The sequence below is a fragment of the Grampus griseus genome (assembly GCF_964374135.1).
Source record: "Grampus griseus genome assembly, chromosome: X".
In the NCBI taxonomy this organism is placed as follows: Eukaryota; Metazoa; Chordata; class Mammalia; order Artiodactyla; family Delphinidae; genus Grampus; species Grampus griseus.
In genome coordinates this window covers 126,445,404-126,473,274 of record NC_138999.1, presented here as the reverse complement: position 1 = coordinate 126,473,274, position 27,871 = coordinate 126,445,404, and the positions used below count along the sequence as shown (strand labels likewise).

The window sequence follows — 27,871 nt, the reverse complement described above, 5'->3', positions numbered from 1 at the left end:
TTTTGTGTCCTTGGGCCACTCACTTATCTGTCTGTTTTATAGGCAGAATGAGTATAATCTCTCAGCAGGATAGAGAGGCCAAATTAATGATTGATTGCAAAGCGCTTTACAAGTAGAAAGTTCCAGGACAACTTTGCAAGGTGACAGATCATTCGGAAGCCACAAAGAGCACTTGCTGAAACAAAATAGTGCTGCCCGGATAGCATCCTTAACCGTTTTTTCCTGTAGTAGCTTCTTTCTGCCCCTCTGCCGCCCCGCCCCCGGAAATTGGCACAGGAAAATGACAATTAAATACCGGGTGTCTAAACAGGTTTATAGTCAACATCAACGTACTTATCAACCCTTTAATTCTATTGGGATTGAGATGCACATCTCCCTGAAAAGTTTGAAGGTCTTTTATAGGATGCCATTTTCGTTTTCATTTTCCTGATGCCGTGTTGAGTCAGTGGGAGAGAGCCGTGTTTCCTCACAGTGGGGACTCCTGAGACGGTGGCCAGCTGATGTCGGCAGGTGCCAGTTCTCAGCTGGTGGTGTGTCATGTCTTGTGGGCACACTTCGTTTTCGACATTGTTCTTTAGTTTTTGCTCCATGCTGAGGAGGACCTTCCAGACAGCTCGAAGAGCAAACCGAGGGCTGGAGACAGGAGGAAACCTTGTGCCAGGGCCTCAAACCCTGGTGCTGCTTCCTCGCTCCCCGCCTGGAATTCAGAGCCAGTTCAACACCTCCCTCCTAGCCCAGCACCTTAGCACATACTGTTCTCTTTGCCGGGAGTGTTTCCCTCTCTCTCCTCTCCTCCTTACCTTGTTAGCTTCTGTTTCTCCTTGAGATCTCAGCTCACTTGTTGCTTGCCGAGGGCAGCTTTTCTGACTTTCCCGCCCAGCGCACTGCGCCCTGTTTGTACAGTCTGCGTAGTGTGCTGTGTTCCTCCATCATACACTCATCTGTACCCTTGTTTGACTAATGCCTGTCTCCCCTATGAAACTCTAAGCTCCATGGGGGCAGGGCCATGACTCTGCGTGTTATGGTACCCTGCATACCTGGAGTAGTACCTGGCTCAAAAAGTATTTGTGGGATGGATGGATGAATGAATGAATGAACGAATGACTCACCCTCCAGAGTCACTGCCTTCCTCGTGGTCTGCGGCCTGGTTCTCTTTCCTCTCACCTTCTTCCCTCCTTCAGGATGCAGCCATTCCACTGGCGAGCTGGGAACACCACGACACTAAGCAGACCACGGCTGCCTTGACTCTGTGGCTTGTGTATGTCTCAGGAATAGTCACTGTCACGGTTTGGTGGGCCCCAAGGCATGGGCCATGGCTCCAGATCTCCTTTCCAACCTTTTGATCTTGGGAGTCTGAATCCGCTGCTGTATTGCCAAGGCTCTGGAAAACTACACTGACAGAGAATGATTCACAGCTGTCAACACTCACATGCCTATTTCCATCTGGCTCAGAACTGGTTGATCATGAGCTTCTTTTTAGTTACATAGGTTAAGGCTTGCTGAAACAGACACCCCGGACCCACCAAGTCCTTCCCTGAATGCCCAAGGCTTCCTAACAGCTAGGGAGCCCTACCTATTGAATAGGCAGACTCCTAGAAGTATACGGAATTGACAAACTTGGATCGTGAGGTGTTCCTGGGAGCTAGAGATCTGGGAGTAGGTGGCATTAAGCCGGCACCCTGTCCGCACCACGGAGCCTTGGGAGTCTCTGCTGCCTTGTGCAGTTGCTGGCTCAGAGGCCCTTCAGCCCTGGTAGCCAGGCAGTGCTCGAAGGCTGTGAGAACTCTGCTAGAACTTCTGAGTCAGCCGCAGTGAGCTCCAGATGGAGTGTGGTGCATCCCGCAGGTGTCCTGGACGGGGACAAAGGCTGAGGAGCGCTGCTCTGAGCATTCCGTTGTGTGGGGATGGGGTCCTGAGGTCAGTAGCATTTAGAAGCTTCCATATGCTGCAACATCTAAAGCCATTCTGGAGTTTGTGTGAGTGATCTTGTCTCTTATTTGAAGTCTGGAAACATGAATGTGATTGCGGGTAATTAACAACAGGCAGCTACCTGACCTTTAAGAGGCGTTTGTAAAGTATATGTAAAGCATTACTTCATCACACATCTCCCTGGTTCCTACTGTGTGCCAGAGATGTGCCGGGTGCCCGAAGTACAGGAGTGAATGGGACGTGGTCCCTGCCCGCTCGAGCCCGGCGGACGAAGCAGAAATGGAAACATTAAAATTCAACACGGGACAAGGCGTTCCAGGCACAAGAACCAAAGAACCAAATGCTGCGGGAACACAAGGGGCAGAGCCACTAATTCTGTCTAGCGTGGACAGGGAAGGTTCCACAGCTCGATTCTGAAGCATATAGTTATAGGCTTTTGTCAGACAAGAGGGCAGGAAGGGCATCTTAGAAGGGACAAAGTATGCAGAGGCGCGGGGTCATGGGAGGGCCTGGTGTGTTAAGACAGTGCTGCAAGGTCAGTGTGGTAGGGGCATTGCGGGCAACGCTTGTCACGTGACTTAGAAATACTACGCGTAGTGTTAACAATTACTGTAAATGTTTTTGACACATTACTGTTTTTTTTTTAAAGCAGGCTCCAGACCCATCAATAGTGAGTGTATGTTGGTACTGTTAATGAACTCTTCACCACCCAACTGTCTGTTTATCTGTCATTCTGTCACCTCAAACTACCTATAGTAAGAAAAGCTTGTTGATTATACTGAGGTTATTAATAATAACTATGACTTCTGGGACACCTACCACGTGCCAGGCACAGTATCACTGCTCTGCACCCATTATCTTGAACCTTCACAACAGCCCTCTGAGTTCGATATCAGCCTTGTTTTGCAGAGTCTTAGCTTGTGAATTCCCTGAAGTCACACAGGCGGTGAGGGGCCAAGTCAGGAGTCGAACAAGTTGGTTTCCTTCTGAAACCTGTGCTCTTTCCGGTATTCATATGCCCCCCTTCTGATTTAGTAGCATCTGCCCACCCCAGCCGTGGCATAGGAGGTCCGACATACTAAGGAGCCTTCTGTTTATGAGTTGTGATTAAGCAAAGCAAACCTTGTATGCGAGCTTACGCATCTAAATGAGTATTATCTTTCAAAGAAGTTACTTAGGGAAAAGGTAAATATATACCTACTCCATTGCTCATACCCCTTGTTACTCATTTGAAATTTCCTTGGAAGCAAATCCTGTAAGAAAATCCGTCTCATTGCTTTATAATCATATATCATTTTTTAACCAAAATAGTGCTGCCTAGTTTGATCACACATCCTATCCACTAAACTTGGCTCTGACTGACTTTTGGCCGTTTCCAAAAATCCACTCTCAGTGAAGATTTGGCACCACTGGGGGTATTCAAAAGAACGGACCGCAGGCTCTCAAGGCGATTCCAGGAGGAAAGCTCCAAAGATGGTTTGAGCAAGGAAGTGGAATTAGTGCATTGCCTCCCAGGGGGGACTGTTTAAAGGAGACATGTCTCATTTGAATGCAGAATTTCTGGTTTCAAAACTATCATTCCCATTACTTACTTACACGTCTCATTTGAATGCAGAGTTTCTGGTTTCAAAAATGTCATTCCCATTACTGGCTAATTACACGCATGTTTTTCTTGGCTGTGAGTTCTTTGGAGGCCAGGATGGTGAGGTGTTCGAGAAATGTGCTGAGTGAGTGGATGTTGAGTACAGATAGACGTGAGCCATGGGGGAACTCTGTTGTAGGGGAGAGACAGTGGACTGAGGGATTTTAGGTAGTTTCCTAGGACTTCGGGAGTGAAGCTTCCCAGTATTGAGCTTGGGGTTTCTAATTGCGTTGCCTGATCATAGGCCATGCCTGTGCGAGGAGACTAGAATTCAAGATGAAAGCCTTCAACTCTGGAGACAGGCTCTTTATAACTGACAATTCGTAGTTTGTCACCTATGACCTAATAGTGAGAAAAATGATGGCTAAATGAGATTGTCATAACTTTTCTTTTGTAATACTAGTAGCAGCTAAAATGGGTAAAATCCATCATTTACACAGGGCTCTCATATCCCCTTATCTCCATGAGTGGATATAGGAGCAACCCGATGAGGAGAGAGTGACCCACGCACAACCACACAGCTGGGAAACAGTTCCCACAGGCCTGGGCTCTGGCTAGTCCTCCTCAAGAGTGATTTGTTTTTATTTGGCTTTTGTACTTTCTTGTCAGTCAATGACTTTAAATTTTGTTCATAAGGTTCTGCTCAGTGTAAGAGGTGCAGTTCCTTTGAAACGTTGGGAGAGTGGCAATTAGCAGTTTGTCAGTTGGAGCTATTCTCTAAAGTTGTAGACAGAGAGGCGCTCACAGGGATGGTCACCCAGACCATGTGTGCGTGCATGTGTGTCTGCTCCAGTTAAAGCCAGCGGCTTCCACTGGAGAAAACTGATGGGTCTAAAAAGAGTCCAGCTGCATTCTTTTGACTTGCGGAAAACAAGATAATAGAACGTTTATACGCACAGTGTCATCTCTTTACTAGGTATATTCCCTCCCTCCTTAAATCCTTTTTCCCTTCCCCCCAAGGTGGAGAGAGGGAATTTGAGGCTCCAGCAGAAAGCTCTGTGTACATTTCAGAGAGGATACTAGCTTTGTAGTTTGACCCACGTGACACCACTCAGTGATCTTGTACTGGCATTACAGACTCAGATGAAAGTGGGGTAAATTCCCTTTTAAGGTGTAATTGGAAAAGTGAAATTAAGGAAGCAGTGGTTTGATGCCAGAATATCCATTGGAACCTCCATTTGCTGATTTGTGGAGAATTCAGCAGTCTGTTTCTATACTTGGATTCTGGTCTGAATGTTTCTTGAAAAGTAACTCATAGTAGTTTAGGCTTTTTTTATTTTTATTTAATTTTTTTTTTTATATTTGGAGCTTTTTATCACTTTTTTTTCTCTACAGTTATCATGGTTTATTTTATTTTCTTTATTTTTTTGGGTTGCACTGGGTCTTCATTGCTGTGTGCGGGCTTTCTCTAGTTGTGGCGAGCGGGGGCTACTCTCCTTTGCGGTGCGAGGGCTTCTCATTGTGGTGGCTTCTCGTTGCGGAGCATGGGCTCTAGGTGCGTGGGCTTCACTAGTTGCAGCACGCGGGCTTCAGTAGTTGTGGCTCGCAGGCTTCAGTAGTTGTGGCTCGCGGGCTCTAGAGTGCAGGCTCAGTAGTTGCGGCGCACAGGCTTATTTGCTCCGTGGCACGTGGGATCTTCCCGGACCAGGGCTCGAACCCGTGTCCCCTGCATTGGCAGGTGGGTTCTTAACCACTGCACCACCAGGGAAGTCCCAGGTTAGACAATTTTCAGTCTATTTTGTCAGTTTATTATGACTTGTGTAGAATTTCTGCCTCCAGTCTCTACCAACTACAATCTACCTTACACACTCTTCTCTACCTTCTGTCACTCTTTTGCTCAGAAAATCTTCAGTGGCCCCCTATTGCCTAGTAATAAATTCTAAGGACTTTACCTTGATATTCAAATCCCCCATTCTACCTTTCCCTTGTTTCCTCTGGTGCCTTTTCTCCTGTCTCCCCAGCACTCCCCACCCCAAGATTTACAGAACGTACTCCACGTGTTCTAGTCTCCTGGGGTACAAAATACTGTCTCATGCTTTAAAGAATCGTCTTCCCTTTTTCTGGAATTCCCTATCCCCAGACCCCACCTCCTTTCCCAGCTCTCCCAGGGAAATGAACCTTCCATGTCCCAGTTTGCCATGATATATAGTTGCTTGATCCCCCTCTCCTCCTCTTAGTCTTTGAGCATCTTCGGGGCAGAGACTGTTTCTTTCCCACACGCTCAAACAGTTTTTAAAGTTTTAAGTTAGATTTGTGTGTATTTTGTATTGATGCCCCATGATCCTTTTTTTCCCTCTGGAAAAATTCTGTACACATGTAAAGAAAGTATCTTTTGTTTGCTTTGATAGAACCATGCTATTTTTATCTACTCTAGCGTTCATTTCCATAATTTCCTTAGGAACTTTGTCTGCTTTATCTGTCATGATTTAACAGTAGCATGTAGAAGCCCACAATGTATATTGGTATATTTGTACAAGAAATATTGTCAGATTATTTCCATATTCTATGGTCATGTTGTTAGATTTTCTTTATTAGTCATTTTAATGCTTTTTGTTTTGAAGTCTAATTGATCAAATTACTGTCCTAGTAAACTGCTTCTCTTGTCCTTACTCAGTCACAATAAACCTGTGTCATCTCCTTTCTTCTAATTGGTTTGACTTTTTTTTTTTTTTGCGGTACGCGGGCCTCTCACTGTTGTGGCCTCTCCCGTTGCGGAGCACAGGCTCCGGACGCACAGGCTCAGCGGCCATGGCTCACGGGCCCAGCCGCTCCGCAGCATGTGGGATCTTCCCGGACCGGGGCAAGAACCCGTGTCCCCAGCATCAGCAGGTGGCCTCTCAACCACTGCACCACCAGGGAAGCCCTATTTCTAGTTTTTTAAAGAGCTTCCATACTGTTCCACAAAGTGGCTCTGTCAATTTACATTAGATAGATTAATAGATAGGCCAGGTTTATTGAAGTATGTTTAACATGCAGTAAATTTTACCGTTTTTTAGTGCACAGTCCTATGAGTTTTGATAAACCCATTCACTTGTGTAAGCACCACCCAAAGACAGAGATATAGAAAAGTTCTGTCACTGCAAAATCTTCCCTCGTGTGCTTTTGTAGTCATCCTTTCCCCCAACACAGCCACGGGTAATCACGGGTGATCTGTTTTCTGTATCTATACTTTTGCCTTTTCCACAATGTCACATAAGTGGAGTCACACAGTGTGTTGTGTTTTCAGTCTGAGTTATTTTACTTAGTATAGTGCATTTGAGGTTATCCATGTTGTTGCATGCATCCCTAGTTTGTTCCTTTTTCCTGCTGATTAGTATTCCATTTGAATAGACATACCTCAGTTGGTTTAACCATTCAGCAGTTTTTGGACACTTGGGTTGTTTCCAGTGGCTATTATAAATAAAGCTGCTTTGAACATTTGAACACAAGTCTTTGTGTGGACATATGTTTTCCTTTTTCTTAAGTAAATACCTAGGTATGGGATTGCTGGGCTGTAGAGTAAGGGTATACTTAACTTTATGAGAAACTACCAAAGTGCTTTCTAAAGTGGCCACACTGCATTCCTACCAGCAATATATGAGGGTTCCATTTGCTCTACCTCCTTAGCAACGATTGTCATATGCTGTGAGGTTAAGAGTCTAGGTTCATTTTTCCCATCTGTCCAGTTGTTTCAGCACCATTTATAGAAGCCCAATTATTTCTCTATTGAATTGCCTTGGCACCTTTTCCCATGTATGTACAGGCATGTTTTTGGACTCTATTCTGTTCTCTGTGTCTCTCCTGATGCTAATCCTACATTGTCTTGATTACTGTAGCTCTATAGTAAGCCATGAAAACATGCAGTATAAGTATAGTTTCTCCAACTTTGTTCTTTCTCACAATTGTTCTGCCCATTTGAGGTCTTTTGCATTTTCATATAATTTTTAGAGCGAGTATGTCAGTTTCTGCAGAAGAGGCTGCTTGGATTTTCATTGGCATTGCACTGAATCTTTTTTTTATATATATTTATAGCAGCTTTATTCATAGTTGCCAAAACTTGGAAGCAACCAAGATGTCCCTCAAAGGGTGAATGGATAAATAAACTGTGGTTTATTATTTATTCCAGTGGAATCTTGTTTAACACTAAAAGGAAATGAGCTATCAAGCCATAAAAAGACATGGTGGAAGCTTAAATGCATACAGGCACACCTCGTTTTATTGCGCTTTACTTTATTGCACCTTGCTTTATTGTGTTTTTTTTCTTCCAGTTTCATTGGAATATAGGTGACATACAGCACTGTGTAAGCTTAGATACAGCATATCGATTTGACTTACATACATCATGAAATTATTACCACAGTAAGTTTAGTGACCATTAATCATCTCATATAGATACAAAAGAAAAGAAAAAGAAAAAATATATTTTTCATTGCGGTGAGGACTCTTAGGATGTACTCTCTTAACAACTTTCATGTGTAACATATGGCAGTGTTAATTACATTTATCATGTTGTAAAATACCTGTCTAATACTTATTTATCTTATAACAGGAAGTTTCTACCTTTTGACTGACTTCATCCAATTCCCCCTCCCCTAACCTCGACCTCTGGTAACCACAAATCTAATCTCTTTTTCTATCGGTTTGTTTGTTTTTGAGGTATAATTGACCTACAAGATTATGTTAGTTCCTGGTGTACAACATAGTGATTCTATATTTCTATACATTCTTAAATGATCACCACAATAAGTCTAGTTACCATCTGTCACTATTCAAAGATATTATATTATTTTTGACTATATTCCCCACACTGTACATTTCATACCCATGACTCATTTATTTTGTAGCTGGAAGTTGTACTTCTTAATCTCCCTCACTTATTTCTCTCCTCCTTTCCTCTCCTCCCCTCTGGCAACCACCTGTTTATTTTCTGTATCTATGACTCTGTTTTGTTATGTTTGTTAATTTGCTTTTTTAGAGTCCACATATAAATGCACTTATACAGTATTTGTCCTTCTCTGTCTGACTTATTTCACTTAGCATAATACCATGTAGGTTCATCCATGTTGTCACAAATGACAAGATTTCATTCTTTTTTGTGGCTGAGTAATATTTCATTACACACACACACACACACACACACACACACACACACACTCCACATCTTTTTTAAACATTCATCTATCAGTGGGCACTTAGGGTGCCTCTATATCTTAGCTACTGTAAATAAGGCTGCAGTGAACATAGGGGTACATATATCTTTTTGAATTGGTGTTTTTGTTTTCTTCAGATAAATCTCCAGGAGTGGAATTGCTGGATCACATGGTAGTTCTATTTTTCATTTTTTGAGAAACCTCTATACCATTTTCCATAGTGGTTGCACCAATTTATGTTCCTGCCAACAGTGCACAGGGGTTCCCTTTTCTTCACATCCTCACCAACACTTGTTATCTGTTGTCTTTTTTTTAATAATAGCCATTCTGACAGTGTAAGATGTTATCAAACTAGACTACTTTCTCATACCATATACAGAAATGATTAAAGACTTAAATGGATTAAAGACTTAAATGTAAGACCTGAAACCATAAAAATCCTAGAAGAAGACATAGGCAGTATGCTCTTTGACATCAGTCTTAGCAATATTTTTTTGGATATGTCTCCTCAGGCAGGAGAAACAAAAGCAAAAATGGGACTACATGCATTGAATCTTTTGAATAATCTGATGAGTATGGTAGGCTAAATAATGTCCCTCAAAGATACCTACTTCCTAATCCATGGAACCTGTGTATATTAGCTTCTGTGGCAAAAAGGTGAATATTATCTTATATGGCAAAAGATGTAATTAAGTTAAAGATCTTGAGATGGGGAGAGTATTCTGGATTATCCAGGCAGGCCCTAAATGCATTCATGGGTTTCCATATAAGAGGGAGGCAGAAGGAGATACTATTAGGAGGAGAAGGCAATGCGATTGAGGCAGAGAAAGAGATTTGAAGATGCTGCCCTTCTGATTTTGATGATGGAGGAAGGGGCCCAAGGTAGTGCAAGGAATGCAGCTCTAGAAACTTGAAAAGGCAAGGAATGGATTCTCTCCTAGTCTCTGGAGACATGGCTCTGCTGACACCTTAGTTTTAATGTAGTGAACCCCATTGTGGACCTTTAGCCTCCAGAACTATAAGAGAATAAATGTGTATTGTTTTAAACCATCAAGTTCATAGTAATTTGTTATAGCAACCATAGGAAACTAATAGAGGATGTAAATTTTAACAATATTGATTTTTTTAATCTATAAAAATGGTGTATCTCTCCATTTATTTAGATCTTTAATTTTTTGGTAGTGTTAGGTTTCAGAGTATGTCTTGCACATATTTTGTTAAATTTATCTCTAAGTATTTCATATTTTGATACTGTTGTCAATGGTAGTTTTTCATAAACTTTTAATTTTAAATATTATTAGGTTTATAGGAAAGTTGCAGTAAATGATAGTTTTTTTTTAAAGTGTCCATTTTCTCATTGCTAGCATATAGAAATGCAGTACATTTTTTTGTATATTTACCTTGTATCCTGCAACTTTTGCTAAATTCACTTATTAGATTTAGTAGCTTCTTTGGTAGAGTACTTAAGATTTTCTACATAGACATCATGTTGTCTGCAAATATCAGATTTACTCCTTCCTTTTGAATCTTTATCCCCTTTATTTCTTTTTCTTGTATTATATTTGTGGCTAGAACCTCCAGTACAGTGTTGAATAGATGTATTGAAGTGGACATACTTGCCTGGTTTCCAGTCTTAGGGGGAAGGTATTTAGTCTTTAACCATTAAGCATTTTTAACTAGGTTTTTTTCTAGATACCCTTCTAGCCCTAATTAGTTTAGAGCTTTTATCTTGAGTGAGTAGTGAATTATGTCAAATGTTTTTTTCTGGAACTATTGAATAATCATATGGCTTCTCTTTTTCATTCTATTAATACAGTGAGTTACATTAACTGATTTCCAATGTTAAGTGAAACTTGCAGTCCTGGCTAAAGCACACTTAATCATAATGTAATATCCTTTTTATATATTGCTGGATTCAATATCCTGTTTTTTAGGGGTTTTGCATCTGTCTTCATGAAGGATACTGGTATGTAGTTTTCTTTCTTGGTCAGGTTTGGGTATCAGGGTAATGCTGGCTTCATAAAATACTGGGAAATGTTCCCCTCTCATCTTTTTCTGCAAGAGTTTGTGAAAAATTGGTACTATTTCTTCCTTATGTGTTTGGTAGATTTTGTCTGGCCCTGACATTTTCTTTGTGAGAAGGAGTCCAACTGCAATTTCAGTTTTTTAAATAGATATAGGAATATAAATATTTCTTCTTGTGTGAACTTTAATAATATCTTTATTTCAAGAAATGTATGTGCATAAAATTGTTCATAATATCCACTTCTAATCCCTGTAATGTTTGTAGGATTTGTAGTGATGTCCCCGCTTTCATTCTTTGTATTGGTAATTTGTGTCTACTGTTTCTTTTCTGATAACTCTAGGTATAGGTTTACCAATTTTCTTGATCTTTTCAGAGAACCAGCTTTTAGTTTCATTGATTTCTTTTTTCTTATGTGGACCATTTTTACAGTCTTTATTGAATTTGTTACAATATTGTTTCTGTTTTATGTTTTGGCTTTTTGGCTGCAAGGCATATGGGATCTTAGCTCCCCGACCAGGGATCGAACCTGCACCCCCTGCAATGGAAGGTGACGTTTTAATCACTGGACTGCCAGGGAAGTCCCTAGTTTCACTGATTTTTCTCTAACATGTTTCTTACTTAGTTCATTGATATTTGTGTGTATATTTATTATTTACTTCCATTCATTTTTTTAAAATTTCCTTCTCTTCCTAGTTTTTTAAGGTGAATCATAGATCGTTGATTTGAGAACTTTTCTACTTAGCGTTTGATGCTGTAAATTCCCCTTAAGTATTGCTTTAGCTATATCTCACGTATTTTGGTATGTTGTGTTTTCACTTTCATTTAGTCCAGAATTTTAAAAATTTTCCTTGTGTTTTTTTTTTCTTTTACCTATGGATTATTTAGAAGAGTATTGTTTAATTTGTAAGTATTTTGAGAATTTTTCAAATATCTTTAAGTTATTGACTTTTAGTTTAATCTCATTGTGCTTAGAGATTTACTTTGTATGATTTCAGTCCTTTTACATTTGTTGAGGATTGTTTTATGGCCCAGAATTCAGTCTGTCTTTGTGAATGTTCCATGTGCACCCAAATTTGCACTTGAATTTGTATTCTGCTGTTGTTGGGAGGAATGCTTTATCAATATCAATTAGGTCATGTTGGTTGATAGTGTTATTACAAACTTGTATATCCTTAGTAATTCTCTATGTGTTCTATCAGTTACTGAGAGAGAAGTGTTAATTTCCAGTAATAGTTGTGGATTTTTCTGTTTCTCCTTAATGTTTTAATTATTAGTGTTTTCTACGTGTATTTTGAAGCTTTGCTATTAGGTACATAAATATTTACAGTTGCTAGATCCTCCTCCAACACAAATCACCTCTTTATCATTATGTATGCTCCTGTTTGTCCCTGGTAATATTCCTTGTTCAAAAATATATCTTAGGGCTTCCCTGGTGGCACAGTGGTTGGGAGTCCGCCTGTCGATGCAGGGGGCGCGGGTTCGTGCCCCGGTCTGGGAGGATCCTGTGTGTCGCGGAGCGGCTGGGCCCGTGGGCCATGGCCGCTGATCCTGCGCGTCCGGAGCCTGTGCTCCGCAACGGGAGAGGCCACAACAGTGAGAGGCCCGCGTACCAAAAAAAAAAAAAATATATATATATATATATAAACCTTATATTGTGGTAGGCAGAATGATTCCCCCAGAGACATCCAGGCCATTAAGCCCTGGAACCTATGAATATGTTATGTTACACGGTAAAGGGGATTTTGCAGATGTCTTTAAGGTTACAGTATTAGTTTTTATTGCATCCGTGACAAATTACCACAGATTTAGTGTCTTAAAACTACACAAACTTATTATCTCATAGTTCTGTAGGTCAGAAGTACAGGTACAGCATGGCTCAGTTGGATCTTCTGCTTAGAGTCTCACAAGGCTGGAATCAAGGTGTCAGCAGGGCTCTGTACCTTTCTTGAGGCTCTGGAGATTAATCTGCTTCCAAACTCATTTGGGTTGTTGTCAGAATTTAGTTCCTCGTGGTTGTAGGGCTAACGACCCCATTTCCTTGCTGGCTGTCAGCTAGGAGTTAGTCTCACCTTCTAGAGTCGGCTTGCATTCCTTGGCTCATGACTCCCGTCCTCCATCTTCAAAGCCAGCAAAGGCAGGTGGAGTCCTTCTCACTTTTGGAATCTCACTGACTTCCCCTTCTGCCTTATCTCTCCTCTTCTGCCACATCTCTCTGACTTACTTGTATGCCTTCCTCTTCTGCTTTTAAGGGCTCATGTGATTACATTGGACACAACTGGATAATCTGGGATAATCTCCATATTTTAAAGTTGGCTGATTAGTACCCTTAATTCCATCTGCAGAGTCCTTTCATGGTAGTACGTAGATTAGTGCTTGACTGAATAACTGAGGACAGGAATCTTGGGGAACATATTTAGAATTCTGCCTACCACAGTTGTGGACTTTAAGATAGGAAGAGTATCCTGGATTATCCAGGTGGACCCAATCTAATCACATAAGGTCTTAAAAGCATAGCACTTTCTCTGGAAGCAGGAGCCATATGGCAAAAGAAGTCAGAAGCATGAGAAAGATTCGATATGCTGCTGCTGGCTTTGAATGTAGAGGCCTATGTTCTTCTCAGAGAGAGAACCCTAGGACCTAAGGGCAGCCTCCAGCTGACAGCCAGCAAAGAAACTAAGATCTTAGCCCTACAACCACAAGAAACAGGATTGCCAACAACCTGAATGAACTTGGAAACAGATTCTTCCCAGAGTCACCCGGGAAGAGCCCAGTCAACTGACATCTTGATTTAATTTATGAGACTCTGAGCAGAGAAACCAACTAAGCCTGTCTGGACTTCTGACACACACAGCTGTGAGATAATAAATTTGCGTTCTTTTAAGCTGCTAAGTTTGTGGTAATTTGTTATAGCAGCAATAGAAGACTAAAACAGATATTAGTAAAGTCACTCTTTCTTCTGGTTAGTGTTTGCCTGGTATAACTTTTTCTGTCCTTATTATCTATCTGTCACTTTGTAGATAGATAAAGTAGGTTTCTTATAGATAGCATATAGTTCTCTTGCTGTTTTAAATCCAGCCTGACAATCTTTGTCTTTTAATTGGTAATTAGACCATTTATATTTCATGTAATTGTCAATGGGGTTGGGTTTTAACTGCCTTCTTACTGCAGTCTGGAAATTGCCTCCAGGCAGTAAGCTGGGGCATTGATAGAGTTTATCTCCTTTGTTTTCTTTTTTTCTGCCATCACGGTCCTTCACTGCCTGTTGTTCACTGTCTGAAAACTGTTGTTTCATATATTTTGTCCAGTTTCTTGTTTAAGGTGGGAAGGAAAACTCCATCCCTCTTACTGTATCAAAGCTGGAAGTAGAAGTCCTCAACTATGTAATTTCTAATTAATATTTTAAAAACATCCTCTTCATGAAGTCCCTTTTATGTGAAATATGAATGTATGTTTATATGTATAATCCAGTCACAAAAAGGATAATACATATACTAAAATATTACTGTATATGAATATGGCAGATGGCTACCTGTTTAAAAATAGAATCAAATAATTAGTCAGTGACAGAACTTGACCATATCCTGAACCTGTCCACTGTTTTCAGTCTCCATGTCTTGATGGCAGAAGGCTAGTTCCTTCTGCTTGGAGTGCTTCCTCAGCTCCTATCCTTTCCTGCCTGGCAGCTTTCCATGTATCCTCCAGAACCAGCTCCAGGGTCATCACCTCTCTGCTTCCCAGTCCCCCCAGACAGAATCCGTATTTCTTCTTCTGGGCTGCCGTCACACTCCACCCATAGAACCATTATGGCACAGGCCATGCTGTGCTGTAAGTATATGTTTCTGTGTGGACCCTCTCCTACCAGGAAGCCCTGGGAAGCAGGAAACTTATTTTAGTCTTCTTTATATTTGTCTTATCCTCTAACAACAGTATGTCTTCTACATAGAATTTTTGATATATGATTATTGAATTAGTGACTCTCTTCATGTGCTAGAAAGCAATGTTGTTATTACTCCTCATTTTAATATCACATATTTGTGAGTGTGAATCCTCTTTAATCATTTTGCTTTTCTCCCAGTAAATTCCTCATCTATGCCTGTCTGCTGCTGTTCTCTGTGTTGCTGGCCCTTCGTCTGGATGGCATCATTCAGTGGAGTTACTGGGCTGTCTTTGCTCCAATATGGCTGTGGAAGTTAATGGTCATTGTTGGAGCCTCGGTTGGAACTGGAGTCTGGGCACGAAATCCCCAATATCGGTAATACTGCTTTATAAAACCTTTTGGTCTCTACTCTGAGCCGAGGGGGGGCAGTATCTTGTTTTTCACTTTATCAAAAGTCAGGACTATTTTCTTTTCTACCTCTCTGAGGTTTTCTAAGAACTATAATATAGGCAAGCTGAGTTCTGTTTTAAGTTTTTAAAAATTAAGTGTTTGCTATCCACTTTTTAACAAATGCACTGTTATTTTAGGTGCTTAAGTTCCTAGCCAGCCTACAAAAGCTTAAGTAATCTAACATGCATCCAAAGTATAGAACTGTTATACCATGCTAGACAAGGACATATAAAACCATCATGTTTGTAGGAGCAGTTCTACAAACCACAGGTCTAGCTTTGGCCATCAGGGATATATCCTTCTCCACTCAGTCCTGGAACTGGGTCTCCCCTTGTCCCAATCTCCTAGTCCTGGGGTTTTAGGACTGTTAGTGTGGAGGAGGCAGCTTGGCCAGGAAACAGTTAGGTCCTGAGACAGGAAAAGGTGAGACCCAGATGCCGTGAAGGAGAGCAGAGCCTTGGGGGCCGGGCAGAGGCGCACCCTTTACCTTCACCCCCACCTCCCCTCACGCCTTTCTTCTTGGACGGTGTTCTGGTCCAAGTTCCTGTCGTGAGCTCACTCCAGTGTGCAGCCTGGTGCTGCTGGGGCCCACAAGAGTCTCTCTGCTCTCCCTCACAAAGTTTGGAACTTTGGAAAGGAAAAAGGGGGACTTGAGAGTGAGGGGCTGTTCTGAACCATCACCAGGAAGATGAGGAGTGGAGAAATGCCGGGTAGGCAGGTGGGGAGAGAAGAGGGGGACAGTGCAGCTGCTCACGTGAGAAAAGTGTAGAAGTGGGGACCATCTCAACTTGTTTAAGTCTTTGTTATGAACTTTAAAAATGAGATTTAGATCGAGTAAAATATGTTACCGCATACGTATCTAAGAACTTGAAAATAGCTACACAAAGAGCCCTGGCAGATGGGGGACATTCATGTGTAGCTTAGATTTTTTAAGTTCTTAGGTTTTTCTTTTTTAAGATTACCTGTGTGGCCATAAATCTTTTATTTTTTATGAGGTATTTTCAGATATCTAATGTTTGCTACTCAAAGAATGAAAAGTTACATAGCTAAACATTTTAAGTTCCACTAGTTATTTAGAAGCTATCTGAACTTTTCTCTGTTGGTTACATTTAAGATTCCTTTCAAGATTCCCTTAAGAAAAGGAATTGTATGTGCGTAGTTGAATGTCCTGAATGTACAGACATGGTCATTCTAGTGTCAGTACTGTCCAATGGAACATTGTTGGGTCCTATAGAAATAACCACTGACCTCATTTTCTCTGTGTCCTAAATTTACAAGCATTTATCACCAACATGACACATCACAAATGTTCATCTATATTTTGAATGAAGCACAGTCAGCCTTGCAAATGCATTGTTAAGCATTTTCCTGATTAGTGGCCTTATTATTTTTTTAATTGTTAACCTATTAAGTCCAAGCATGATCCTTAAGCAGCTTTAACTGATTTAAAGAACAGTTTTAATGGCTCTTCTTTATCATCTGCAGGTGTCAATTCATCCTAATGGAATAGAAAGGAAAATAAAAAGGCATTCACAATTTTATTTGCATTTTAAAATAGCACCTAACAACAGTTGCTGTATTTTCTTGAAATAGCACACACTTATTCATAAAACTAGAGCTATTTTGATAGTATTGCATGAAATGTGATTTACATGGTTTTTAATTCATTGAGAGACAGGGATCGTGAGATTTAAGGGATATTTCAGATTTTAGCAGTAGAAGCAATCAGCTTAAATAATCTTGGAAGTAGTTGAACTTAAAGTTATGAACCAGAGTGTTTATGTGCACTGTCAGGAAGTAATAACTGTGGCTCTTGCTTCTGAGAATATCTTTATTCCGTTCAAAGTCTAAGTCTGGTTTGGTTGTAAATGTTCATTTCTCGTCCTGTAGTAGTTCTTTGATGTTTGAAAGATTGCCTGTTAAGGAGGAATGTTGGTTTAGCTTTCTACCTGATTTTCCTGAGCCTTTTGTTAAATTTACAAATACGGTCCTTAGTACCCACGTAAGCTGGCATTTGCCCTGAGCTGCCTGCTTGTTACGGAGACTCCGAGCTGAGGGTGTTTTTCTTCGCCTTCTGTCCCTTTCCAGAGCAGAAGGGGAAACGTGTGTGGAGTTCAAGGCGATGCTGATCGCGGTGGGCATCCACTTGCTGCTGCTGATGTTTGAAGTGCTGGTCTGCGACAGGATCGAGCGAGGCAGCCACTTCTGGCTCCTGGTCTTCATGCCGCTCTTCTTCGTTTCCCCAGTGTCTGTGGCAGCCTGTGTTTGGGGCTTTCGACATGACAGGTCACTGGAGGTGAGCTTTCGTATATTTAAGCAGGTTTTAAAATGCAAAATCGTTTGGTCAGTTATTGTAATGGAGACTTCTTGTCCTTGGTTAGGAAGAGGTTGATCACTAACGCTAGATCATGGTACGTAAGGAAACGAAAGATGATGGAAATAATCATGTTTCTCTTTCTTGACTTAGAACGCTGGTTTTTCACTGAGGCCATCAGGCTTCTTCCAGCTTCACGTCTTTCCCTGCCCACCTGGATCAGCCAGCTTCTCCAGAGAAACAGAACCAGTAGGATAGATGTAGATGTAGATATAGACGTAGATGTGCGGCTAGATATACACATGGGGAGGTTTATTTGAAGGAGCTGGCAAGTCTGAAATTGATGGCGCAGGCTGGCGGGCTGGAGACTCAGCAGGATATCTCCCTCTCCAGGAAACCTCAGTTTTTGCTCTTCAGGCCTTTTAACTGATTGGATGAGACCTACCCACATCATGGAGGGAAATCTCCTTTTCTTAAAGTCAGTACCCTTACAGCAATACCTAGATTATAGTTTGGTTAAACGACCGGGTACTACAGCCCAGCCAAGCTGACGTGTAAAACTAACCAGCACAGCACCTCAGACCCCATGACCAGCAGTTTGTCTGCTCCCTGGCTAGCTTATCCTGATGGGCCTATATGTTCATTTAGTAAGCATTTATCGAGTATTTACTATACGCCAAGCCCTCTTGGCCTAAATGTAAGGGATACACACACGAATGAAAAAGCAATACTAGCAATGCTAATAGTAGTAATGAAAATAATAGCAGATAATATTTATTGACCACTTGCTGTGTACCAGGCCTGGGGCTGGATGCTTCCATGCAGTAGGATCTCGTTGAAGATCTGCAGCAACCCCGTGACGTGGCTGCACTTGCCACCCCTGGTTTCCAGAAAGGGTAGGGAATTTGTTCCTGGCCGCTTATCCAGGGGCAGGGCGAGGATTCCATTGCAGGCAGCCCGACTCCAAAGCCCGTGCGCCGAACTGCCCAGAAGCTGAGGGCCCACAGCCGGGTCCAGAATGGCTCGAGGGGGGAAACTGGACACTGTGGATGCCGTGTTGAGCTGCGCGGGTCGAGAGCGGAGGAAGAAGACCGCAGTTGGTCAGAAGGGAGAGTGGGAGCTGGTGGGTGGCAGCTCAGGGTACTTGAACCTGGCGAGGGAGGTACCCACAGTGGGAGAGTGATGGAGCCAGGCCCCGGGGCACCACTGGGAACAGGGCCCCGAGTGACAGGAGCGGCTGTGCCTGGCACGGGGAGAGCGACCCCTCAGCCCTGGTCCGGGCGGCCATGGAGGGAGGGGAGCCCTGGGGGCCTGCTCTCAGCCTCCCTGCGCTTGCCCTCCCGCTTCAGACCCTCTGCCCCGCCAGGTCCTCCAAGAATTTGCTCTTGAACTGGTCCACTCTCCAGCGACCTCGCTCTCTCATCTGAAAGGGAAAACAGAAAACAGCAGCAATACCCCCTCAGGCCTCCGTTTGCCTCTCGTGCATCTTCCTTCCTCACAGAAAGGCTCTGGGAAGCAGTGCGGCAGGGACCCCGCATTCCCTGCTCCGGCACGTGCTCCCCGTGGCCTGTGGCCTCATCCGGGGGCCTCTTGAGCCCCCATCTTGTCTGGCCGCTGGCCGCGCTGTAGCTCCTGACACCCCTGGTCCCTCGACCAGTCTGGCCACCTCTGCCTGCGTTCAGCTCCTTCTCTGAAGTATTCTTCCTCCGTCCGCTCCTTGCACGTTGCTGTTGCATAGGATTCTAGTCCTGGGCGTTTTCTGTCCTCACTGCGTGCACTTCCTCTGAATGATCTTGTTCACACTTCGTGCCTCCACTGCCACGTACGTGCTCTCACTTCCTAAATTCGCATTTGTAAACTCCGATTTCTACACGAGCTCCAGACTCATCCAACTTCCCCTGAACCTCTATTCCCTGTATTAGTTCGAGGCACCATTTCCACCCAGTCACACTTACCTGTCTACTTTGTGCCTCTGTTGCTTTGCATTTTTCTCTATTATCTGAGCAAAATGAAGTAAAACCAAGCTTTAAAAATCATTTATAAAAGCTTACATTAAGCAAAATCACTGAGGTCAAAGCTGCTCGATTTTACCTATTTGGGGCCGTGTTTCTCAGTGGGGCTGGGTATGCGCTTGGCGTTTTGGATAGGAAATGTTTTGTTGAACAGGACTGTGCCCTGCATTTCAGGACACTTATCCCTGACCTCTGCCCACTAAACACTAGCGGAGGTGCTCCCTCAAGTCATTGTGACAGCCATTAGGGCCCCTGCACATGTCCTAGCTCTTCCGCAGGTGAGCAGCATTACCCAGGTTGAAAAGCGCTCAGAAAGTTCTATAAATACTGTTGGATGAGGGCTGAGGAGGAGGTTTAAGAAAACTGAAAATTTGGAACTTTGTCTCTTAGAAAGTAAAAGCATGTACAAGGGCTAGGACTATACTGGGCACGAAACCGTATTTTCGTAATGCATTGTGGCCACACTCTTGGCAATCTACCTATGAGAAGAAAGCACATGCCAAGAGTTGAGCTCCCTCCTGGTTCTTGTGTCCCAGGAGGAGTACCTACGTTGGCTAGGGGGTGACTGGGGCTAGGTTCCCCCAGAGCCCTGAAGGAGGAGTCCGGGTGAGCCAGGGTGCCCTGTGCAGGTAGGAAGGGGATGGTATTTTTCAGGCAGAGGAAATAACACATAAGAAGCCGTAGATGCAGAAGAAAGTCTGTCATGTTGAGTGGACCAGTGACTCAGATATGACTGGAGCACAGTTTTGTAAGATGCAGAGAGTCCTAGAGGTGGAACATGGTGATGGTGTCACAGCCACAGTCATACGGTGGTAATATGAATGAACGTACTTAACACCATTAAACTGTACCCTGAAAGACGGTCAGGACAAAGAGGGTAAGTTTTACATTACGTGTATTTTTCCACAGTAAAAAGAAAAAAAATGCCTGGAGCATGAAGTACAAAGGAGGGAGCCGGGGAGGAGGGGGTCTGCATAGAGGGATTGGGCTGAGTAAGGGCCAGTCCTCAGTCCTCAAGGCGTTGCTGAGCTTCCCAGGGGCACCATGGGATACCAGACATTTCTGAGGGAAAAGCAGTGACCCCTGACATCTGTAGGGACACCCTACGGACTACTAGCTCCATGTAGTTTAGGGCTTCACTATGAGGTCACACTACATTCATTTCGATAGTGTCATGGAAGAGTCTAAGTTGTTGGCAGTCGCTGGGATGAGAAGGCAATGCTGTGCAAAAATGCATACGGAGAGCAGGTGATGAGGGTGGCAGTGTCTTGAGGAATGGTGCAGTGCCAGCAGGCACACACGTCCCACCAGGAATTACTTGTAGTTAGTTAAGAATGGGACACACATAATATTTTTCTTTCAATTAACGTGAGGTAATTTTTTTTTTAGATGGCTACTTAGGATAAGCACTCAGTTTAGATCTAATGACTTAAATCAGTGGAACTGTTAGGTGTTTCTTTTGGCCCAGAGGCCTCAGAAAGAATTGCTGAGTCGCTAAATGCCCTGGGAACTGGGAACTTTGGGGCAGCTCTGGGCCAGGTCACGTGGCGTCCTGTGACTTTCATCCTGTGGGCAGTGATGAGCCCTTGAAGAGCAGTGAGCACTGCAGCCAGAAGGAGGGCCGCCTGCGGGGCATTCGGGAGCACGAGGGCCCGAGGAAGCAGGAGTAGTCGGGATGGGGGCCGGGCTAGGGATGCTAGAGAAGTCTGCACGGTGGAGGACAGGGCCAAGTGCCTGAGCCTGAGGGTGTGGGAAACAGAATGCGGGCTGCCCTCCTGTGTCCTGATTTGGGGAATCAGGCCACAGTGGTAGCTCCCGGTGAGACAGGGTGAAGGCAGCAAGGTGCGGGAGGTGGGGTAATGAACTCGGGGGAGAAGGGCTTCCTCTGAAGTGCCTCAGGGAGAGTCGGCTCTGGGCCACAGCAGGAAGGCCAAGGTGGAGACAGGTTGGAGAAGCGAGCAGTAGGAGGTCGCGCAGGCCAGGGATGTGGAGGCTGGCTCTGCTCCCCACCCCAGGGCAGGATGAGGGAGTGAAAGCACGTGTGTTTGTGTCTGAGTCTCTACAGTGGGGAGAGAGGCTGAGTTTAAGGCTTTGGGGGGCATCACCATGTAAGGAGAGGAAAAGGCACATGAAAGGGAAGTGTCAGAGACCAGGAGGATGGCGAGACTGCACGCTGGGATCCTCGGAGGAGGGAGGAGTGGTGGGCAATCTCCCACGCTGCAGAGACGCCCAGTAGGATGCCAGCTGAAGTGGTCCGACGCTGCAGAGCTGATCAGGTGACCTTGATGAAAGCAGTTTCCCGGTGGCCCTGAGGGTGGAGGCCGGGCCACAGTGGGTGGAGCTTGGAGTGGCAGGGGTGGCCGTAGGGACTCGAGTGTCCATGGTGTCTCACAGAGCTTGATGGTTTGGGGTTAGTTTGTGTTGAATGGGAATGAGTTGAACATGTTTCTGTGCTTCTGGGAAGGATCGTGGAGTGGCGGGGTTAAAGATGCAATAAAGAATCCGTAATTGATGTCTTGATGTGACAGGGTCCTCGAGGAGCCAGAAAGGAAGGGGTGGGATGCAGGCTGAGTTCCAGGTACAAGAAGAAAGCAGTACAGGGATGATTAAGAACAGAGATGTTTGCGGGTAGGCGCAGAAAGAAAGCTGGGGGAGACCAGCAGAGATTGCGTCTCTGCAGATCGCGAGCCTGGAGACGGGCCATTGCCTGGATGAGCATAAAGGGCCGAGCAGCCACTGAGCAGAGGACGAGGCCCAAGGCCAGGCCAGGTTCCTCCTTGACACAGCACTGCTTTGCTCCTCCGGTGCTGAGAATCAGGAGGTTGCAACTTGACATAATAAAACTTTTGCTGCATTATAATTTGCATTGCCTTTTAGTGTGTTAACCAAACAATTGTGGTATTGAATGCAACCGTTATTTTGTTTAACTGATTCTTCTCTTCATTTTTAGTTAGAAATCCTGTGTTCTGTCAACATTCTCCAGTTCATATTCATTGCCTTAAGACTGGACAAGATCATCCACTGGCCGTGGCTTGTATGTAACTTTTAAAATCCTTAAATAAACTTTTCTTTTTATTATAAAAGTCATTCGTGTTTATTGTAGAAATGTCGGAAAAGACAGGCAAGCGAAGGTAATAGGATAATAATCACCCATAATCCACTGGGAGATAACATGGTTAGTGTTTTTTGTTTCCTTGTTTGGGGGTTTATTGTTTCATAAAGATAATTGAGATCATACTGCATGTATAATTTGGTATCCTGCTTTGTTGTTCTAATGTTGTATTATAAGCATTTTTACATGTCAATAAAAGGTTCTTATAAGCATGACTTTTCAAGTTTAATTGATGCAAAATATTCTTCAAATACATTTATGAGACTGTCCCCTCATTTCTGAATATTGAAGTTGTTACTGGTGTTTTACAATTATAAATCATGCTGCAGCATATAATTTTGTGCATAAAAATCTTTGCCTGTTTTTTTTTTTCATTGTTTTCCTAGGAAGGACTACAGAAACAGTATTACTGGGCCAGAGGGTGGGAACTTTTTGAGATGTTGAAATACAAACTGCACTGCCCACTCCCTTTTCCAAAAAGCTATGCCAGTTTACACTCCTGCCAGGGGTGAAGTCTGAGTCATGCGAGTGACCTCTTGCTTCCGTTAATGGGTGTTCGGTTAAACCTGATTGTGCATAGATAGACGGAAGAATGGATGGAGAGAGAGAGATATGGCAAGCTGCAAATTAGAGAAAACAGTACGGTTTCAACTAGTAACGCATAGAAAGAAGATGAGACGGAAGGCAGAAGAATTATCTCGCCTCTGGGAGGCGAGGTCTTGCCAGGGTCTGGGGTCTTCTCCCCGGCCCCACCCTGCTTGATGTGTACTTTTGTACATAAGACATTGTCTGTGATTAACATGGCTTACCTTTCAAAAAAGAAAGAACAAAGGTAAAAAATATAGTTAAAAAAAAGAAAATGTCCATTTGGCGACAAGGAAGAAAATATGGGAACATAAGTTACCTCTCTAGTGAATAAAGACAAGATCCATCCCTTCTGCCTAAAATCTCTGATAAAACATTCATAATAAAACATACTGTTCAGGCGCCCATCTTCCATCTTCAGGGTGCTGTGTCTAGAGAACAGTAATTGGGTTCAGAGCTTTCTGTTGTGCCATGGAGGAAACAAATCTGGGTAAGACCGAAATTTTAGTGTAAGGTGAAATCAGAAAAAAAAAACGATTAGGAATTGCGCATGTTTTCTAAAGATGAACAGAGGAATTTTTCCAGCCCCAATCCTGTGCAAGTCCCAGCAGATGAAGCAGCCAGATTGCAGGTTTCCCACAGTGTTCAAGAGAAACCAAGTGAGGCTGGTCGCTAACATTCCACCCACGAGGACCAGGCCTCTAAGTGAGTCTGTTCCCAGACGTGCTTTAGGAGGAGGGACATAAGGGGAAGCTGTGCACAGCAAACATCCAGTCAGGAGCTCTGAGCTCCTCAGAAGGATTAAAACTCATATACCAACTCAAGTCCTGGGTCTAAAAATGAAAGGTAAAAACTAAAGAAGTGTTAGAAGAAAACATAGGAGAAAAATCTTAGGGATCTGGAGTTAGGTGAAGAGTTCCCGGAAATGGCACCAACAACATGGTCTATAAAAGAAGCTCAAAATTAAAATGAAATTAATGAAAAGACAGGTCACAGACCAGGAGAAAATATTTGCAAAGCAGATGTCTAACCAAGGACATGCATCCAAAGCATCTGAAGAACTCTCAAAACTCTACAAGCTCAACAACCTAATTTTAAGACTGACAGAAGACTCGAAGCGACTACTCACGACGCAGATAGACATATGGTGAATAAGCACACGAAAAGGACATCACTACCCACTCGGGAAAAGCAAATAAAAACCAGGATGAGGTACCACAGCACACTCATCAAAATGGCAAAGATAAGAACCACAATACCAAGTGCTGGGGCAGACCCGAGGGACCCGGACCCTCGCCCGTCGCTGGTAAAAATGCCAAACTGGGTGGATGCTCTGGAAAACGGCTCGGCAATTTCTTATAAATTAAACATGGAGTTACCATGTGACCTAGGAGTGCCAATCCTGGGTGTTTCCCCTGGAGAAATGTAAACGTACAGCCACACAGAAACCTGGGCACACATGTTTATAGCAGCCTTATTTGCAAGTGCCCAAAGCGGGAAAGCACCAGCATCTCGTTCCCAGGGTGACTGGAGAGCAGGCTGGGGTGCGTCCACCCAGTGGAGCAGCGCTCAGCAGTGAAAAGCAGTGACGTGTAGATACACGCAACGACCTGCAGGCATCTCAGAGATGTGCTGATTGGGAGAAGGGAGCCTCAGGTTACATGCTGTATGAGTCCGTCTCCATCACGTTCTTGAAGAGACAAAAGTGTCGTGATAGAGGACAGAGCAGCAGCTGCCGGGGGTTATGGGTGGGGCGAGGGGGTGACACAGTGATGGGAGGGCACGAGGGAGTCTGGCAGGGTGAAGGAGCTGTCCTGTGTCCTGCCCGAGGCTCCACAGATCTATACGTGTGTGCGTGAAAAGTCATAGAACTGGACACCAAAGGATAACAGTCAATTTTACTGTTTTGTAAGAGAAGACAAAGGGACAACAGATGTACCCAAGGGGGCCATGCAGAAGGGAGAAAAGGTCACACGGGAGGAGCCTGCTGAGGCCCCCAGGACTCATCGTGTGGGCTTGTGTGTGAGGGTGAAACAAGCTCTTTCTGGTATGACAGCAACTGACACAGAACACACCTGGGCGAGGCAGCGGAGACCGAGTGGCGGAAGCCTCCCAGCCTTGACTTGCAAGTTCATGGAGGGCCTGGGCCCCCTGCGCAGCCTGGGTTGCCAAGGAGCCTTTGGCCACAGTGCCTCTGGCAGGATGGGAAATGACTGGGAAGAGGGGATGTCCGGGTGAGCCAGGGCGCAGGTGGAGGGGAGGCGGGCAGAGCCCGGGGCCCGCTGAGCGAGCTCACGCCTCAGGGCAGTGGCTGTGAGTCCCGTCACCCTGAGGGCTGCCGGGGCAGCAGCAACCCCAACAGTGAGCAGCGGGTCCTCTTCCCACGCTGGCCCCATCCAGGCCTGGCACCGTCTTAAGTGCAGAGATCCAGGAAGGAGTTGGCTCTGCCTACCCTAAAGACCTTTCTTCTCTCCTCCTCCCTTCAGGTCGTGTGTGTCCCCCTGTGGATTCTCATGTCTTTTCTGTGCCTGGTGGTCCTCTACTACATCGTGTGGTCCGTGCTGTTCCTACGCTCCATGGATGTGATCGCGGAGCAGCGGAGGACACACATCACCATGGCGCTGAGCTGGATGACCATTGTCGTGCCACTCCTTACTTTTGAGGTAAGCTTTCGGCAGAACTCTTGAGGCCCAGCAGCCTGCGCTTCCCCAGCACAGCAGCTCCCCGGGCGAGCCTGCCAACAGAGGACCACAGGACAGTCAGAGCGGCCTTTCTTTGGGGACCTGGGGGCTGGCAGTGAGAAGTGTACCTTTCTAGCCACCACGCATCTGAATGTATTGATTTGTCGTCTTCTTTTTTTTTTGAATTAATTAATTAATTTATTTATTTATTTTGGGCTGTGTTGGGTCTTCATTTCTGTGCGAGGGCTTTCTCTAGTTGTGGCAAGCGGGGACCACTCTTCATTGCGGTGCACGGGCCTCTCACTATCGCGGCCTCTCTTGTTGCGGAGCACAGGCTCCAGATGCGCAGGCTCAGCAGTTGTGGCCCACGGGCCTAGTTGCTCCGCGGCATGTGGGATCCTCCCAGACCAGGGCACGAACCCGTGTCCCCTGCGTCAGCAGGCAGACTCTCAACCACTGCGCCACCAGGGAAGCCCCGATTTGTCGTCTTCTAGAAAGAGAAAGTTGGATGTGATATTTTTGTATTTGAGCCCTGTGGAGAATTATAGAGTGGGCACTGTTGACTCCTCCAACCAAACAGCTGCAAGAGTTTCCCAGAACAGTCCTGATGTTGGAAATGTTGTAGGTGGATGGATTTTGCTTAGTCCTGAAGAGCCATATGAAAGCTCTTCTTGTCCTTTCCCCCAGAATGGAGGGTTACCGTTGCCTCCTGTGGAGCGAACGTCCCCCTTATGAGACCTGACGAGGGAGGGGCAGTGCAGTCTGGCTTCAGAGAGGGTCTGTTTTCAGATGCTCCATCGACAGAACCTCAACTGTTTCTCTTTCTTTAGATCCTGCTGGTTCACAAGCTAGACGGCCACAACGCGTTCTCTTGTGTCCCGATATTTGTCCCGCTCTGGCTTTCCTTGATCACTCTCATGGCAACCACATTCGGGCAGAAAGGCGGAAACCACTGTATGTACGCAGCATTTCCAAAGCGCTTGAACTGTGTGTGTGCGTGTGTGTCTGTGTGCCTGATGCGTGGCTGTGTGTGTGTGTGTATGTGGCCCCGCTTTATGAAAAGACGAACCTAAGGACCCCAATCAGGGAGTTTCCCTGGGAAAGGTAGGACTGAAGAAGGCCTGGAATCTTCCAGGGGAAGGGCGTGCCATCAGCCTTGCTTTCGTGGCCCTACGACCGGAGGGGGGCCTGAGCGCGGCAGGCAGCCTCTCTGGGCCCATCCCCTCTGCTGCAACACCGGGACCAAGATTCCTTTTTCCCAGGGGCTCCTGAGGATGAGATGAAAATCCACATCATCGACCAAACCCTGAGCGTCCTCCCAGTGTCTGTTTTGTCCTCGCTCTTGCCAGCATCATTCCTGAGGTCTCCAAGTCTTGTCAGTGGTGCCCGGCTTCTCTCTCTCCCCCTCCACCTGTGTGCTGTGATAGCCCTTTCTGAAGTGCTCTTTGATGAGGGCCCCCTCCTCACTAGACGTTGAGCTCCTTTGCATGTAGGCCCAGAGCACGCCCTTCTGGAAACTAATGCCACCGGGGGTTTTGCCCCAGGAGAGCCAGCACTGAGCTGATGGTTTAGTGGTACCCAGACCAGAAGAACGGGCCTTGGAGAAGGAGCTTTGAGGCCTGGACCAACACACGCCTGCCATCTTCCCGGACTCCAGAGGGTGATGGAGATCCTTTTCTTGGGTGACATTCTTTGTCACACATGTGTTTCTTCTGGGCCGGGAAGACTGGAGGATGTTGACATAGTCCAGACACCGCAGATATTTGAGGCTCGTGAGAGCAATAGTTCGCATACTGGAGGACCCATCAGAATCCAGGACTGCCCCCCGCCACCCCGCCACAGTTTCTGGTTCAGGAGGTGTGGGCTGGGGCCCAAGATCACATCCCTAACAGGCCCCAGGGAGACATCTGGTAGCTGCCAGTCCAGGAATGCCACCTGCAGAGCTGCAGAGCTGCAGGGCTTCCTTCTTACCCTTAGTCGGTATTGAGGCCTTGCTCAGGCTTCATTCCCAAGACATCAGGATAAAGCACTACAGCGTACAAGGAAAAGTTCTCATTCATGAAAGAAAAGTAACCTGAAATTCAATGGAGACTAGTGTTTGAGAAAGTACATTT

At 44.8% G+C, this 27,871-nt stretch overlaps 1 protein-coding gene across 1 annotated transcript in view; it reads left to right on the top strand.

Moving 5' to 3' along the window:
- Window positions 1-27,871, top strand: part of TMEM185A (transmembrane protein 185A) — a 31,174-nt gene that overhangs the window by 1,681 nt on the left and 1,622 nt on the right. Inside the window, exons 2-6 of the mRNA XM_082681093.1 lie at window positions 14,802-14,978; window positions 17,142-17,349; window positions 22,330-22,413; window positions 25,563-25,739; window positions 26,588-26,711. Coding sequence (XP_082537219.1) covers window positions 14,802-14,978; window positions 17,142-17,349; window positions 22,330-22,413; window positions 25,563-25,739; window positions 26,588-26,711 — 770 coding nt within the window. The remainder of the gene's footprint in view (window positions 1-14,801; window positions 14,979-17,141; window positions 17,350-22,329; window positions 22,414-25,562; window positions 25,740-26,587; window positions 26,712-27,871) is intronic.